Consider the following 14,169-nt stretch of genomic DNA (forward strand, 5'->3'; position numbering starts at 1 on the left):
TCATTCCATAAGTTTATCTTTCCTTGAAATGTTCTCATGTACATTCTCCACAAAACATTTACACAAAAACCTAAATTTGATCAAGTAAACAAACTAATTTAGACTTTAATTAGGTTTCAATTTTGTGTTATTTTTACTTAAATACCATCAAATAACTGCAAGTATTAGTCTAAATAACGGTGATGAGCAAATTTCTGGGTTTATGGACAATTAAAAATGACAGTTTGTAGATCGTCGATGACGTCATCTGAAACGTAACTCACCCGCTGTCTGTTCTCCTGTTCTGTCCTTTAACCTTATGCAACGCGGAGGTTGTATGCGACCCAATATTTACTTGTTAACAATAATAAGAATACACTGCATGCTTTAGTGTAACTGTAAACTTTTACATAGACGAGTTAGCTTATAGTCAATGCTGATTTTTTTCGATCCACAGTTACGTAGTTTGCGATGCGCGTGTAAACAGTGTCTTATTTCACACCAGTAAAAATAAGTAATAACATGTGTGCCAACACAGTTAATACATTTAGTTAGTAAATATGTGGTCAAAAACACGGACATAAAAACGTGACACGTTCCTATAAGTAAACTAAACTAACACAGTAGCTTATGCCGTTTGAATCCAAGCGGAAGTCAATTTACCTGTGGGAAAAAAACTGCAAAATCCGTTCAGCTGATCAGAACTGACTCAAACTTACGAACCAACAAACATCCGTAAGCGTTAAACGTTTCTCTAAAATAGTTGACCAATGATGTTCAGCTTCTCTGACATCGTAACAACCAGGTAGGAAACTAACCAAGCAGCATCTACATTTAAGTTTTTCAAGGTTTTTGCTCAGACAGCCAATCAGGGGAGAGTATCTCTCATCGGTGACGTTTCTGCTTCCCCCAGAGCTGCTACGTTCATCCAGAAGAAACTCGGTTCGACTAAAAGTCATCCAGAGATTGATGCCGATAACCTAGACTCTCATTATAGCCAATATAAGTCAATATTTTAAACCTCTCTGATGTTGGAGCTAATGGACAGTAAAAATGTGCCTTATCTGTAATACTTAAATCACTTTAAAGACTATAAAAACAGAGATGTTTAAATAACATGTTAGAAATCTAATGTTAGGTTAGGTATTACATTATTGGTGACTCTGAAATACGAAAGACCCGTTTTAACCAAGTATATTGTCTATTTTATGGTGATTGTTAACTCTGTGTCCATCTACTGGTGATGGGCTGTGTTGCACTTTATATTGTTTGAATCCACAGTATCACACTGTTTTCAAATTTTGTGCAATTATTGTGGAGAAAACTACAGAGCTACTCTGTGAGTTTAAACCTGAGTTGTTTGTTTTTTGAAGGTAATTTAATGTGTTTTAAACGTAAACATTGGAAATGGGTAAATATCTGAAAATCAATATGTTTTAATTGCATTTTTTAAGCTATCTTTGCTGAGATAACAAGTATGTCTGTAGCGTTTCATGAAAGCCACCTCTAGTTTACTTTATAACAATAACACATATGTTATGATTTAAAAGGGGTTCAGGTTTTTCAAAAAACACCATAGTGCCTGATCCAAAGTTTACAGCTACATGGCCGTGATCAACCCTAAGAGGTTAAGATGTATTCTGTAGGAGAAAGAAAATTATATGTTAGATAGTTGTTCATGTCACCAGCTTGGGAGTAACATGGATATAAGACAAAATTCCATAATAAGTTAGTTTCTATGATTCGTCTCTGGAATATTGCTAAGATTAGAAATATCCTGTTCATAACTCGTGGCAAGAGAGATTGTTCAATGATCTTTTACGAGCTCCATATGAAGCACAGTTATGTGGGCTGGTTTGGAATATTTTTGATCCAATTGCTGTTGTGAGGAGTTGGTGGAGGTAACTCCAGCTGTTTAGAGATACATTTTGCTGTAAATCTGACTGCACAGCTTCTTCCTGAACTTGACTCTTTCAGTGGGAGGTCAGGGAGGAGCTGACAAATCAGCTTTTTTTCCCAGGTTTTATGATTGATATTTGATCCTTAAGATTTTTCTATGACTTTTATCTTTGTCTTACCTTTGTTTGTAGCACTTTGAGATAGTTCAAATGCAATAAAAATACTATTAATCATTATCATCAATCTTGTTATTATTTTCAAAATAATTATCATTACCTCTAACCCCATTGCTTAGAACTTGTTCTTCTACAGCCACTCTCTAACTGCCAGTAGCACAAGCAACTTAATAATTTAAAAGGGGCAGACTGAATTTGTTTTGTACATCCATTTCAGATGCAATCTTTGCAGATCACCTGCAACACTTACTGCATGCACATGCTCCTTATTTGGAAACTTTGAACATCAGGCTCTAAATGTGCTACTTGTACCATTAAATCGTTTGCCATTTCCCAAATCTTTTCCCAAACTTCCAGTCGCAACAGAAGCTATTCACACTGAGCTTGGTTCTGCTAGAGGTTTCTTCCTCCTTAAAGGAAAGTTTTCCTCTCTGTTGTCGTTATACAAGCTCAGTTTGAGGGATTGCTGCAAATTAAAAAACACAACACAAGCAACAGTCCACTGTTCATGAGGAGTGAATGCTGCATGTAAGTGACTCGATGCAATCCTTCCTTAGAGGTTTCCTGAGGGAAATTTTAAACCAATTTGAATGAACTGAACTTAAATTGAGATTCTGAATGCTGCAGGAATAACTAGGATCTAATGACTTGGAATCTGGTTGTATGATTTAATCAAGTTTACTTCTTTGTCAAGTGCTTTGAGACGTGTGGTGAATTGCCGCTATGTAAATAAGTTGAACTGAACTGAAATCGATGAGGAAACTAAAAGTTTTTTCCTCAACACATTTAAAAATGTCATCAATATTGCAACAGAGAAGCTACAAAATGAAATATTATACACATTCCAAGTCTTTTTCAGACGAGACTAGCCTTATCATCCTGGGTTGGGTATTTACATCTCCTCAGGGAACAGGTAGCATTACTAAATAGCAACAATAACTAAATGTAAGCTTATGGTATCTGGGCCAGATAAATAAACGCAAACCAGTTGAAAATGGTAAATTACATGACAACCAAATACCACCTAAAATCTAAGAAGCAAAAGAGAGAAAATTAATGACAATACATCAAGGTCACAATACACAACTACATTTTCCAACTGAAAACAAATTACTTTATTTGATAAATCTTTTGCAGAACTTGTTCTGAGGGTTGTCAGTAATTCACACTGGGATTTTAGTTCTATGTAAAAGCAATTTGACTTGAGTTCTGTGGTCATTTTAATACTTTTGCAGACAAATAGGTACTAATTGGTGATGTAAATAAATAAACTAATTAGTCTAAGTGTTCCATAAAATACTCACCAACAGTAAGCACAACTTGGTTACGTTTCTCTGGAGGACTTTGGATAATATCAAAGCAGGTGTAATGTCCACTATCGGTCACCTTTGTTTTTATTATTTTTATTGAAGCATTTTCAGACTTTGCCCCATTTCGAAAATGAGAGACCCGACCTCTAAACTGATCATGTTGAGTGGAAGGGTTAACTGTGCCACTCTCATATAATAATACATCCTTGCCATCCTTTTTCCAGTCAAAAATTGTTTCGTCATCTTCATGAATTGTTTTGAGAGAGCAAGGTAGGATGACATCCTCATCTTCCTTGATGATAATCTTGACATGACCTGAAAAATAGAAACATGCATCTTTAAAAGTCTTCACACATTCTCAAAAGTTAGTCAGCCTGATAGCATTTAACAGAAAGAAAGTACTATTGAATGTATTTATTCCATATTAAATGAGGGTTATACGTATGGTTGGTTTCCTCTTATAAAAGAAAAGAAACCCACACAAAAAAGTGTGGAGTTCTATGAAGTTTAAGGCAGATACCTTTACTGCCCTCATGTGTCCACAGAGTAACATTACTGCATGGTTAACAGAACCTAAAAAACTTGATGCATTTATCTTTTTAAGTTCTTGTAGCAGCTTGTCTGACAAATATTATTTATTACACAACCTCTGCCTGCCGTCCACATTAACCAGACAAACTGGTATTACAGCTTTGTTGGAACAATATAAATGAACGTTGCTGAGAAAATAACATCTATGAACTGAATTAATTAAAAGCTTATTTTTCATTCATATTTGCTTGTTCAATTTTAGTTATTTAAATTTACTATATTTTAACAGCATAATGGTATAGTTTATTCACACTTTAACAATAGATGGTAAGAGATTAAAGCTGTTCATTTCTGTTTTCATCAATTAAACAGACAAAAGCTTTCCACTATGAGAGTTAACTGAAGCCAAACCACCTCAGATGATTCAAAGTTTTATTTCTGTAAAAACACCGGAAGTCAGAGCTCCTTTTTTGGGCACAGAGATGAAGCACCAGTAAGCAGCGTTAGGTAAACAGCACACGAACTGTATAGATTACAGGAAATGGATGTATTTTTTTAAAGACGCAGCGCACATCCTCCCCTTCAGATTCTCTGCTGCGACACAAATTATGCAACATTTAAACTCAATAAAAGGTAATCTCTACTTTACAAGCATGATAGAAAAACACGAGCATGAGGCCAGATAAACGCAATCATTTCCTTGTGTGCCTGAGCAAATTCTTATCGGGGTGATCGCACAGCAAGGCTGAAGTGCGATCCATCATTCATTGACAAAGACTTCTTAAATTGTCGATAAATTCTCTGAAAATATGATCAAATGAGCGGCTGCCTCCGATTTCAGCCTATTTGCTGTTCTTTGCTAGCATCACGTCTGCTGTGAAGGATGATGCAGCGTTCTCATTATCCTGAACCACCGCTAGACCAAGGTGTGCCGACTGGCTTATTTCTGCAGCAAACAGCCACGGTCCAGACTTTTACATTTCAAGCAGATGATTTAAAATTGACAAAAATGCTTTGGTAAAAATTACCCAACATTATTAACAAATATCCAAAAAATATCCGAAAACACTAATGAATAAAATTATACTATAAGCATTTTTGTTTTTCTTACCGGTTTCATTACCAAACGTTTTCCCACTAAACATCAGAAGGCAGATGGTCAGCAGTAAAATAAGCTCCATCTCCATCGCTGCTTTAATCTGCCTGCTAACAATCGTAGCGTTCTGTAAAACACCGTGGAGCCTCTCCTCTCCTCTCAGTCTGACTGAATCTTTAACTTTCAGTTTCCCATGAGCAATAAAAACTCAGCCTTCCGGTGCAGAGCCTATACATCTCAGGGTGTATATACAAGTGTTTTAAAAATTATTGCATTCTTTAGCTGTGTTGCATCATTCCATCCTGGCGAAAGAACAGTTCAAATAAATCATTGAAAATCACAAACAAATACGAGTGGATATAGACTTATCTCTGGGATGTTTATTTACATTTAAGAATTGCTGATAGTTCTAGACTTAATCAAAAACACTTTATAAAGGAGAAACTAGAAATGAGGCAGGATTTTTACTTCCACTGCTGCGTAACAGTAAATAATTTTAAAGCGTTTTGGGTTCAAGCTTTTGCTCACGTTTTCCTGGAGTGTTTTGTGTTTCTGAGTCTGGTTATGGAGCAGATTTTGACAGATGGGTCTGAATCACTGCTCAAGGTGATTCTGGAAAAAGTCACAAAATAATGAAAGTTTCTCCATTTCAGAATAAAATGTGTTTCATTGAGTTATCACATCAAATGCCATCTCTGCTCCAGTGGAGGATATGGATTTTTCTTATTAAGGGTACATCAAAGGGCCACAATATTCATAGAGGAGCCAAGTATTTGCCAACATCTTTGCGCTGAATTCCTTTTTGGTAATTTTGGAAAGGTGTTTACATTTCACCAGTCACACCTGCTTATTTCAGCCAGACAAGGCTAAGCCATGTTCTGCACGTGTTACAGCAGCGTGGCTTCTGTAGTAAAAGGGTGCAGGCAGTAGACTTGCCTGCCTGCAGCCCAGACGTGTCTCACATTGAAAACATGAATGATTATCAAAACACAAAATACTACACCGGAAACCTTGGACTGTTGAGCAACTGAAGTTGCACATTGAGAAAGAATTGCACCTATAATTAGTGTCCTCAGTTCCCAAATGCTTATTAAGTGTTATTAAAAGGAAAGGTTATGTAACACAGTGGCAAACATGCCCCTGCCCCTGTTTATGTGAATGTGCTGCAGACATCAAATAAAAAAAGGTTTTGAATATTTGCCAAAAAATAGAGTTTATCAGTTTGAAAATGAAATATCTTGTCTTTGTTGTGTATTCAGTTAAATAAAGGTTGAAAAGAATTGGCAAATCATTGTATTCTGTTTTCATTTACATTACACAACGTCCTGACTTCATTGGAGTTGGGGTTGTAATACAGGTTTGATAATTACCTTCTCAGCAGAAAAAGGAGAGTGCATGTATCTTTTTTGTGCATCTGACAACTTTCACTGTCTTCATCTAACCAGTCCCATCATGTAACCGTTAAAACTGGAAATGCTGCAGATAGTAATAAAACACATCAGTGGGAATAGGGCCGGAGGGGAAGAGTTAAACTGTAGGCCTTGGAAGCAGATTATCTCTTGCATTCATTGAAATCATTGAAGTAGAAAATACATGTCAAATAAAAAGCAGCAAGCAATGCATTATTATGTCTCTGGATCAGAGTGCAGATAGGACTTAGGAAGCCGCATGATGAAATTAAGGTTTTCAATGGATATGTTTTGGTTTATTGTGGATACTGAACTTTGGACAAGAAACAGCCTCATTGTCATATACCTTTTCCTCACTGTCTACCATCCAGCTTTCTGCCTTTCTCTTCATCTCTGCTCTCCTCCTTTTGATCCTTCCCTAAGTTAAACCATAGTTAAACCTTTTTAATATTAAATAAGACATGTATTTATTTTTATGTAGGCCCACATTCGCACCTGTCTGCTTTCAACTTCATTTAAAGGTTGTATCTTTAAAATATAATCGGTCTTGTCGTCCATATTTTCCTTTTCTTTTTGGTACGGATGCTGTTATGTGAAAAGACGGCAGTAAATCTAACAGCAACATGGATTTGACTAACGGAACTGTGAGACGGATAAGGTGTACATACATTAACATCCACAAAAACAACTTTTAGGCCTTACAAAAACCCTGTAAGGTGAATCTTGCTCTTCCTGCCAGATGCAGAGTAAAGTTGTGGGCCACTGTGGCGCAAAGGTTGGGGAGTTCGTCCTGTTATTGGCGGGTTGCCGTTTCGATCCAATCTAAGCCGTTGTGTCCTTGGGCAAGACACTTCACCCGCATTGCCTGCTGGCGGTGGTCAGAGGGCCCGGTGGCGCCGATGTATGGCAGCTTCGCCTCTGTCAGCTGTAGCAACTTACATAGCTCACCACCATCAGGGTGTGAATGTGTGTGAATGACTAACAGTGGTGTAAAGAGCTTTGTGGTCATCAGACTAGTTAAAGCGCAATACAAGTACAAGCCATTTACCATTACCATTTAAAACTCCATGTTCTCCCTATCAGAACTCTCCTCCAACTCTTTAGTTTCCACAGCAGGTCACATCTGACCATTTTCAGAGTCCTTCAGAGCACAAATAACATGACTCATCTGTAGTGTTAACTACAGTGATACTTTCTTCTGATAAAAGGAGGAGAGTAGGATTATGACTTAACTTTTTAAGTAAAAAGGATACAAAAATGTTTTTGCTATTCATTTTAATTTGTAACTAAAATGAAGAAATCTTAACTCTTATTAGAAATCAGTGAATGAAATACAGACAGTGACAGATCTGCTTGTGTGATGGGAAAAACCAGTGTAAGTGAATGATTGAACTTAGTTTCAGTAATAATTAACGTGTAATATGCAGGTAATGGTGGAATTATGACTTAGTAATCATTAACTACTAAGGATGGCAAGATTACTCACCTATGAGTAGATACTAAGGACCTTTAAAAGTATGCCCAATCTTAGAGTACAGTTAATTATTTGCAAATATACGTTTTATCACAGATTGTTGTGCTCAAACAATTGAACGGACAATTTGTTGAATTTACGTTTTACTCCAGCCTATTGTTTACAGCTATTTATTATTATTTATTCAACAAACAAGCATATTGTTGTCCAAGCTCACATCCATCATGGACAACACCTTCCACCCCCCGCACCAGACTGTAGAGGAGCTGAGCAGCTCCTTTAGTGACAGACTTAGACATCCTGTTTGTAAAAAGGAGCGCTACCGCAGGTCATTCATCCCTGCTGCTATCAGATTATACAATGCTGGACTATAGCTGTAACCATAACTGTAACTATAACTGTAATAACCAACGTGCAATAACTAATGTGCAATTCTATTTAATACACTGTGCAATAATCCTGAATGAAGTGGCTTCTGCTGCTATTACCACCTGAATAATACATATGTATATAAGTGACCGTGAATGTACAAAAGTCATTCTCTGCCTTATTTCTATTTTGTATTTTTATTCTTATTTTTCTTATCTACTTCTTTTTTTTGATCCACTGTATGAACGAGGACACACTGTATATAACCGATGCACCCTGTCCTACTTTTGGCACCTTCTTCTAATTATTGATTACTGAGCCGATGTGACGTGAATTTCTCCAATGTGAGATCAATAAAGCCTATCCTATCTTATCTTATATAATATTTTTTTTATAAAGACATAGTGAGAACCAAAACTTTCACCACTCTAAACCCCACAAATGTCTCAGGTTTGACCTTTCACCTATTTTAACAATTTTTTCTCATGGTTACTAGGAATTTGTTTCCCTTCAGGTGACGATTCCTCTTAACTCATTAATCTGGTGAGCAAGTTGTGAGTGTTTCCAAGATTTAATGAAACATATCCTGAAACTGTCTTCTGCCTTTCTCTTCTATTTAATCACAGATTAGTTAATTGTTTAGTGGCTTATAATGTACTGGTGGATGAACAAAATGGTTTAGGAAACAATCAAGCTTGCATTGATCACATTTGTTTTGGCCATAGTAGTGAGAGCAAATTTGTATGAAAACTTTTGCTTGAATTGTTGATTTTAATAAAGTTTATGATTTGATAGAGATCTATTGCAATATAAATTAATAAATCTTGGTATAAGTAGAAGTTTTTATAATGCTATCAAATCTCTTTATATTCTCTCTATGAGTTTTCATATTTACAGCCAAATCCCTTTTTGACTGTTTGGTTTCCTATTCCTTTTGTAGTGAAACAGAGTAACTTTCACCAACATCAATTACACTTTATATTAATGACCTGGCTGAAAAAAGTAATCAAGCTAACGTAAGTATTTGTATATGCAGATTATATTGTGTTGGTCGCAGAAACTGAGATTAGGTTACAGAAAATGTTAGATTTATTAAGTTCATGGTACAGAAAATGGAAATTAACAGTCAATAGTGATAACTATTATTACTGGACATAAGTATGTCTGCTAGGTATGTCTGTTAGATAGCTTACTAACACAAACACCAACTCAGCTAATCACATGGCAGCTACTCAATGCATCTAGGCAACTACAAAGTGAAGACTACTCGCTAATATCAATTTCCCTGTCCCAGCCTTTGTATTTTTAAAATAGTTTTTATTCTGTGTATCAACTTTGTTTCTGACATTGTGTTTTTATCTTTTTTGTATGGTGACCTTGAGTGTCCAGAAAGGCGCCTTTTTAAATAAAAAGTATTATTATTATTATTATTATTATTATTACTACTACTACTACTACTAATAATAATAATAATAATAATAATAGGAAGAAGAAGAACAACAATGTAAACTGAGCGTCAGAGGGGGAATTAACTGACTTTTGGGCGTGGTTGTTATTGCCAGGTGGGCTGATCTCTCTCCCTGCTAATCTCAACTGACATTTTTATTCATAACCTTCCCTCATATTTACAGAGAATGGTTCATACAAGAGAAAGTGTCCAATGGGCAAAAAGATATGTGGAATATTATCTCTGAATGAACAATCAAACCTTGAATCTGTTCGGCTACAGCAAATCCTGTCATAAAAAAATTGCAGGAACTATTCACATTGGCTCACCAAAATTTTACACTGGAAAAAACATTTCCTGTACTGGAGAGTCTTGATTTCAGCAGCAGAATTTAGATGGTGTATGGACTCGAAAATGGTCACCCAAAACACAAGATCCAGCTCAATGGGTCAAGATTTAGTGGTTTATCTACATATGAAAGACAAGGAAAGCGTTTGGAAAATAGCATTATTAACATTTTGTACAAGGTAGATAGGTGGTACGAGAGAGAATGAAAGCTGTGGTAAGCATAGAAAAACAACAATCGACAGGATCTGGCCTTGTTTAAATTTTTCTAACACCTGCAGGGCAGCCTTGTCTGACTCCACATTCAAGTCAGACCTTGAGAAATGTGATCTAAAAGGTTGGCCTCATTGCACTGTTTGTCAAGCACTGAACTGAATAAAGGGTTCGACCAGTGACTCATGTGGCCTCAATATCCCTATTGTTTGTAATCGTTCTGACTACAGCTTAGAAACCTGATACTTCCAACAAATGTTCAGAACTAAAGAAACCTTTTGAAAAAAAGGTGAATATCATCCAGAAAAATGAGATCCAGTTGCTGTCTGTTTAAGAATTTAGGATTTTCAAAACTATTCAAACAACCATAAAGAAAGAAGTAATAAATAAAACCAGTGTGTTGTTTGAGCTTGTATATGGTTTCCTGCATGTAGTAAAGATAAGAGATGCCTTTATTACAGTAATTACACATAAAGAGTAGGTGAGTAGCTTTTTATAGTGAATAGAAACTAGATCAAGCCTTTCACTTGTAGAAAACACACCTGGACATGGTAATTATGTTTCAGCTGTAAGGTGATAAAATACTGTTTCATTTCTAACGAAACATTTAAAGTTTGTCAAGAAATTACTGTATTTAAACTGAAAAGCCTTTATTTAACAGCCAATCCATTGTTTGTAAAAAAAATAAATAAAATATTTTAGATTAAATACATTCTTAACAGCTGTACGCTTAGAGACTGTTGCATTAACTATTGTGTCACAAAGATGATTTATTATCAGCTGAGGCAGTTTTTATTTCACACGGAAAGAAAACGACAATTAGAAGAATTTTATTGACACAATTATTTTAAGACTTTGTCGCTCAGACCTCGGCAGGAAACGTTAGTGTTGAATTTTACTTTAATATGCATTAGGTGTATGAAAACAGGGATGTTTCCCCCCAGGCCTGAAACTGGTGGTGGAGTGGAGATAGACGAAATTTGGTCAGTCCATAGACGCTGGTTGGCGAGATGATCTACTTGAGCTGTATTGGTGAGATCCAGTAGACTGCAAGAGCTGATACTTGTGCTTTACTCAGGGACCCAGAAAGATAGATGTCCACCTTGGATAAACACATGTTTGCATGAACCTGTCCATGATGAGCAAGCGTGAAGCGACAGTGGGGAGGAAAAACTCCCCTTTGGGAAGAGACCTCTGGCAGAACCAGACTCAACATGGCAGTCTTCTGCCGGACCAATTGGGATGTGACAGGGAATGCAGGAAGAGTCCGGGAGGAATTACACTTTGATAGGGACAAAGTTGAAGGAGCACCATGGAAAAGCCAGATGGAGCTAGGCTACGATGGTGGAGAAGGGGATGGGTTGAATCCGGGTCATGAGAGTCTAAATCAGACATTGCGCAACCACTGCTCGCACTTGGCTGGGTAGCAGGCTGAGACGTGGATTTGAAGTTTGTTTACGATGAACTCTGGATGCTGATTGGGATTCGTGGAGGTGTTGTTCAAAGCTGATTGGCTTGCGTCGGAGGCTGATGAGCCTCTGATTGGATGAATGTAAGCAATTCAGTTTCTTCAGTTGAATTTCCACCTAGGCGGGTGAAGTGTCTTGCCCAAGGACACAACGACAGAGACAGTCAGTGCGGGGGATCGAACCAGCAACCCGCCAATTGCAAGACGAACTCCCTAACCTCTATGCCACGTCGTTATACAAAAAATATAATCTACCTTGTGTGAACCAAAGGAATATAGACGCAGCCAAATATGATGTTGTGCATCATCAAATATTTCTATTTTTGTCTATTGTTTGAAAGATTTTTTTACAAAGGTCTTTGTAAAGTTAAGTCCTACTGTCATCTCCTGAAAAATAAACCAGGTGTAACAGGCTATAGTTGTTCTGTCTCAGTTTGATCGTAAGGTCAGAATGCTTAACAGTTAATGTGCTGCACAGATGCTGTAGATTCTGAGAAGGAGCTCCTGGGTCTCCTGACGTCCAAAATTAGCTCCTTGGTGTTCTCTGCACTGAGCAGCAGGTTGTTGGTGTCGCACCACTCAGCCAGACGAGCCACAATGACAGTCCTTTTTGACGTTCTCTCTGTAAGGATGTATGATGATTATGAGCTTGTTTTTGTTTGCAAAGATTCCCAACAAAAAGCAAATGCAATGCAGTAGCTGATGCAGCGTGACATGATTTAATCTGTTCTTCTCTACTTTTTTTGTAATTTTATATAAATGATCAAACATAAGTAACAATCAAATAACTTATTTTTGTGAAACTGCAGTAACACTCTCCTTACATAGACTTTTTTTAGTGTACTGAGTGTTTTTGTTTAGAAGTTTTGGATGTTCTCTTCTGGTGATATGTCCTACTTTTCTTTACAGGGATGTAACAAACAGCCGTTTGTTACATCTAAGAATGAACACTTAACTTTGTATTTAAGCACTTTATTTAGCACTTTGGATAGCATACAGCACTTTAAGGATGCATATTTGCACATTTAAGAAATAATTGCACACAGTTACTTGTATGAGTGTTTATTGAATGCATTTCCTTTTTCCTGGTTTTAGATCCAGTGGCACTGCAGCACTTTATAGTAGAGTGGTTGGGCCCTGGAGAAGAAGGGTGACAAAAATTAGAATGTCAACATGTGTGCAATATCTATTTTATCCTTAGTGTTTTATTTGGAAGTGTGTAAGTGAAATGTTTGGTTTGTACTCACCGGCCGTTTCTCAATATGCGTTCTTGAGCGTTCTCGTGTGCTCGTGTACTCGTGACACGTCATCAGCCTCAGCCCGAGCACTGTTCCAATACCCGAGAACGCCAAATGGAGAACGCGCCAAATTCCCCGGATGTTGTTCTCGCCCGCCCTCTTTATCGAGCATGCATCAGAGCAGACTTGTGCGTTCTTCAGACTGACCGCTTGCCCAGAATGCACCGCGGCCGCAGCTTGATTCGAGACAGCGCAAACAGAGCTCACAGCGGTAAGTTAAAAATTCCCTTTTCTGCTGCTGTTGTTCTTCAAAAGTACGTTTTAAGATCGTTTGAGGCGAGAACATTATACTTTTAAGTTTCCCTATGTGGCCTGTTTACAGAGTTAGTGCGTAATTAAAAAAAGTAGTGTGCATAATACCGCTGGTTATGATTTATTTGTTTTGTGTTTATCTGATTGACGTGTGTTGCTTTATTAACTCAATACTTGCTGGAATAAATTGGAAATGTCTGCCAAGGACGACAGCAGCATATAAAATAAATAAATAAATTAATTCTATAAATGTTTTGCCTATCTAAGTGAGTTTCTTCTGAGTCAGGACACAAAATATTGAGAGGAGAAAGAGGGAAAGAAAACAATAGTAATAATAGTATATGAAAATAACAGACATTTATTTTATACAAATGCTTAATCTTTGGAAAAGAATGAAGGTGTAATATATTCAACAAATTATTAACAGTTACTAACATGGTTTAAAACAAAGAAATAAATCCTATTAAGATCTTATACAAATAGACAATGCCTATAAACTTACAATTAAAAATAGTTGGAATGGAAATTATTTAATGATTATTTAATGTTTTTTCACAGGTGGTGAAAAAAATGAAATGAAGCAGCATGTGAACATGACTAGAACTGATCTACGTTAGGTCAGGTGTAGTCATGTTCACTTAAACATGCAGCCAGCTGGAGAAGCTCCCTGTCTTCAGCCGCCGGATGGTCATCCTCTTCTGGATCAACCTCCTCATCCTCCACGTCTAGCTGGTCCCCTGCCTCTATACTAATATTGTGGAGGATGCAGCAGGCAGCGATTACTTTTGGGGCAAACGTCGGGCGGACCTCCAGCACCCTAAAGAAGATGGAACGCCACCGTGTCTTCAGACCACCAAAGACACGCTCAATGATGTTTATCAGCCTTGGCGTGGTGTCTGTTGT

The 14,169-nt window shown here is 37.1% G+C and overlaps 1 protein-coding gene across 3 annotated transcripts in view; it reads right to left on the reverse strand.

The window, feature by feature from the left end:
- LOC118558680 (butyrophilin-like protein 2) overlaps positions 1-5,211 on the reverse strand; it is a 55,997-nt gene extending 50,786 nt beyond the window's left edge. For 2 of the 3 annotated variants that reach the window (XM_036129192.1, XM_036129189.1), the window contains exons 1-4: positions 5,007-5,211; positions 3,359-3,679; positions 1,612-1,619; positions 264-294 (exon numbers count right to left, since the gene is read on the reverse strand). In XM_036129192.1, the coding sequence (XP_035985085.1) occupies positions 264-294; positions 1,612-1,619; positions 3,359-3,679; positions 5,007-5,082 (436 nt within the window). In that variant the 5' untranslated portion in view covers positions 5,083-5,211. The remainder of the gene's footprint in view (positions 1-263; positions 295-1,611; positions 1,620-3,358; positions 3,680-5,006) is intronic. The other variant, XM_036129190.1, reaches the window with a different exon arrangement.
- Positions 5,212-14,169: the final 8,958 nt, after the last annotated feature.

This window comes from Fundulus heteroclitus, unplaced genomic scaffold, assembly GCF_011125445.2.
Source record: "Fundulus heteroclitus isolate FHET01 unplaced genomic scaffold, MU-UCD_Fhet_4.1 scaffold_145, whole genome shotgun sequence".
NCBI classification, from domain to species: Eukaryota; Metazoa; Chordata; class Actinopteri; order Cyprinodontiformes; family Fundulidae; genus Fundulus; species Fundulus heteroclitus.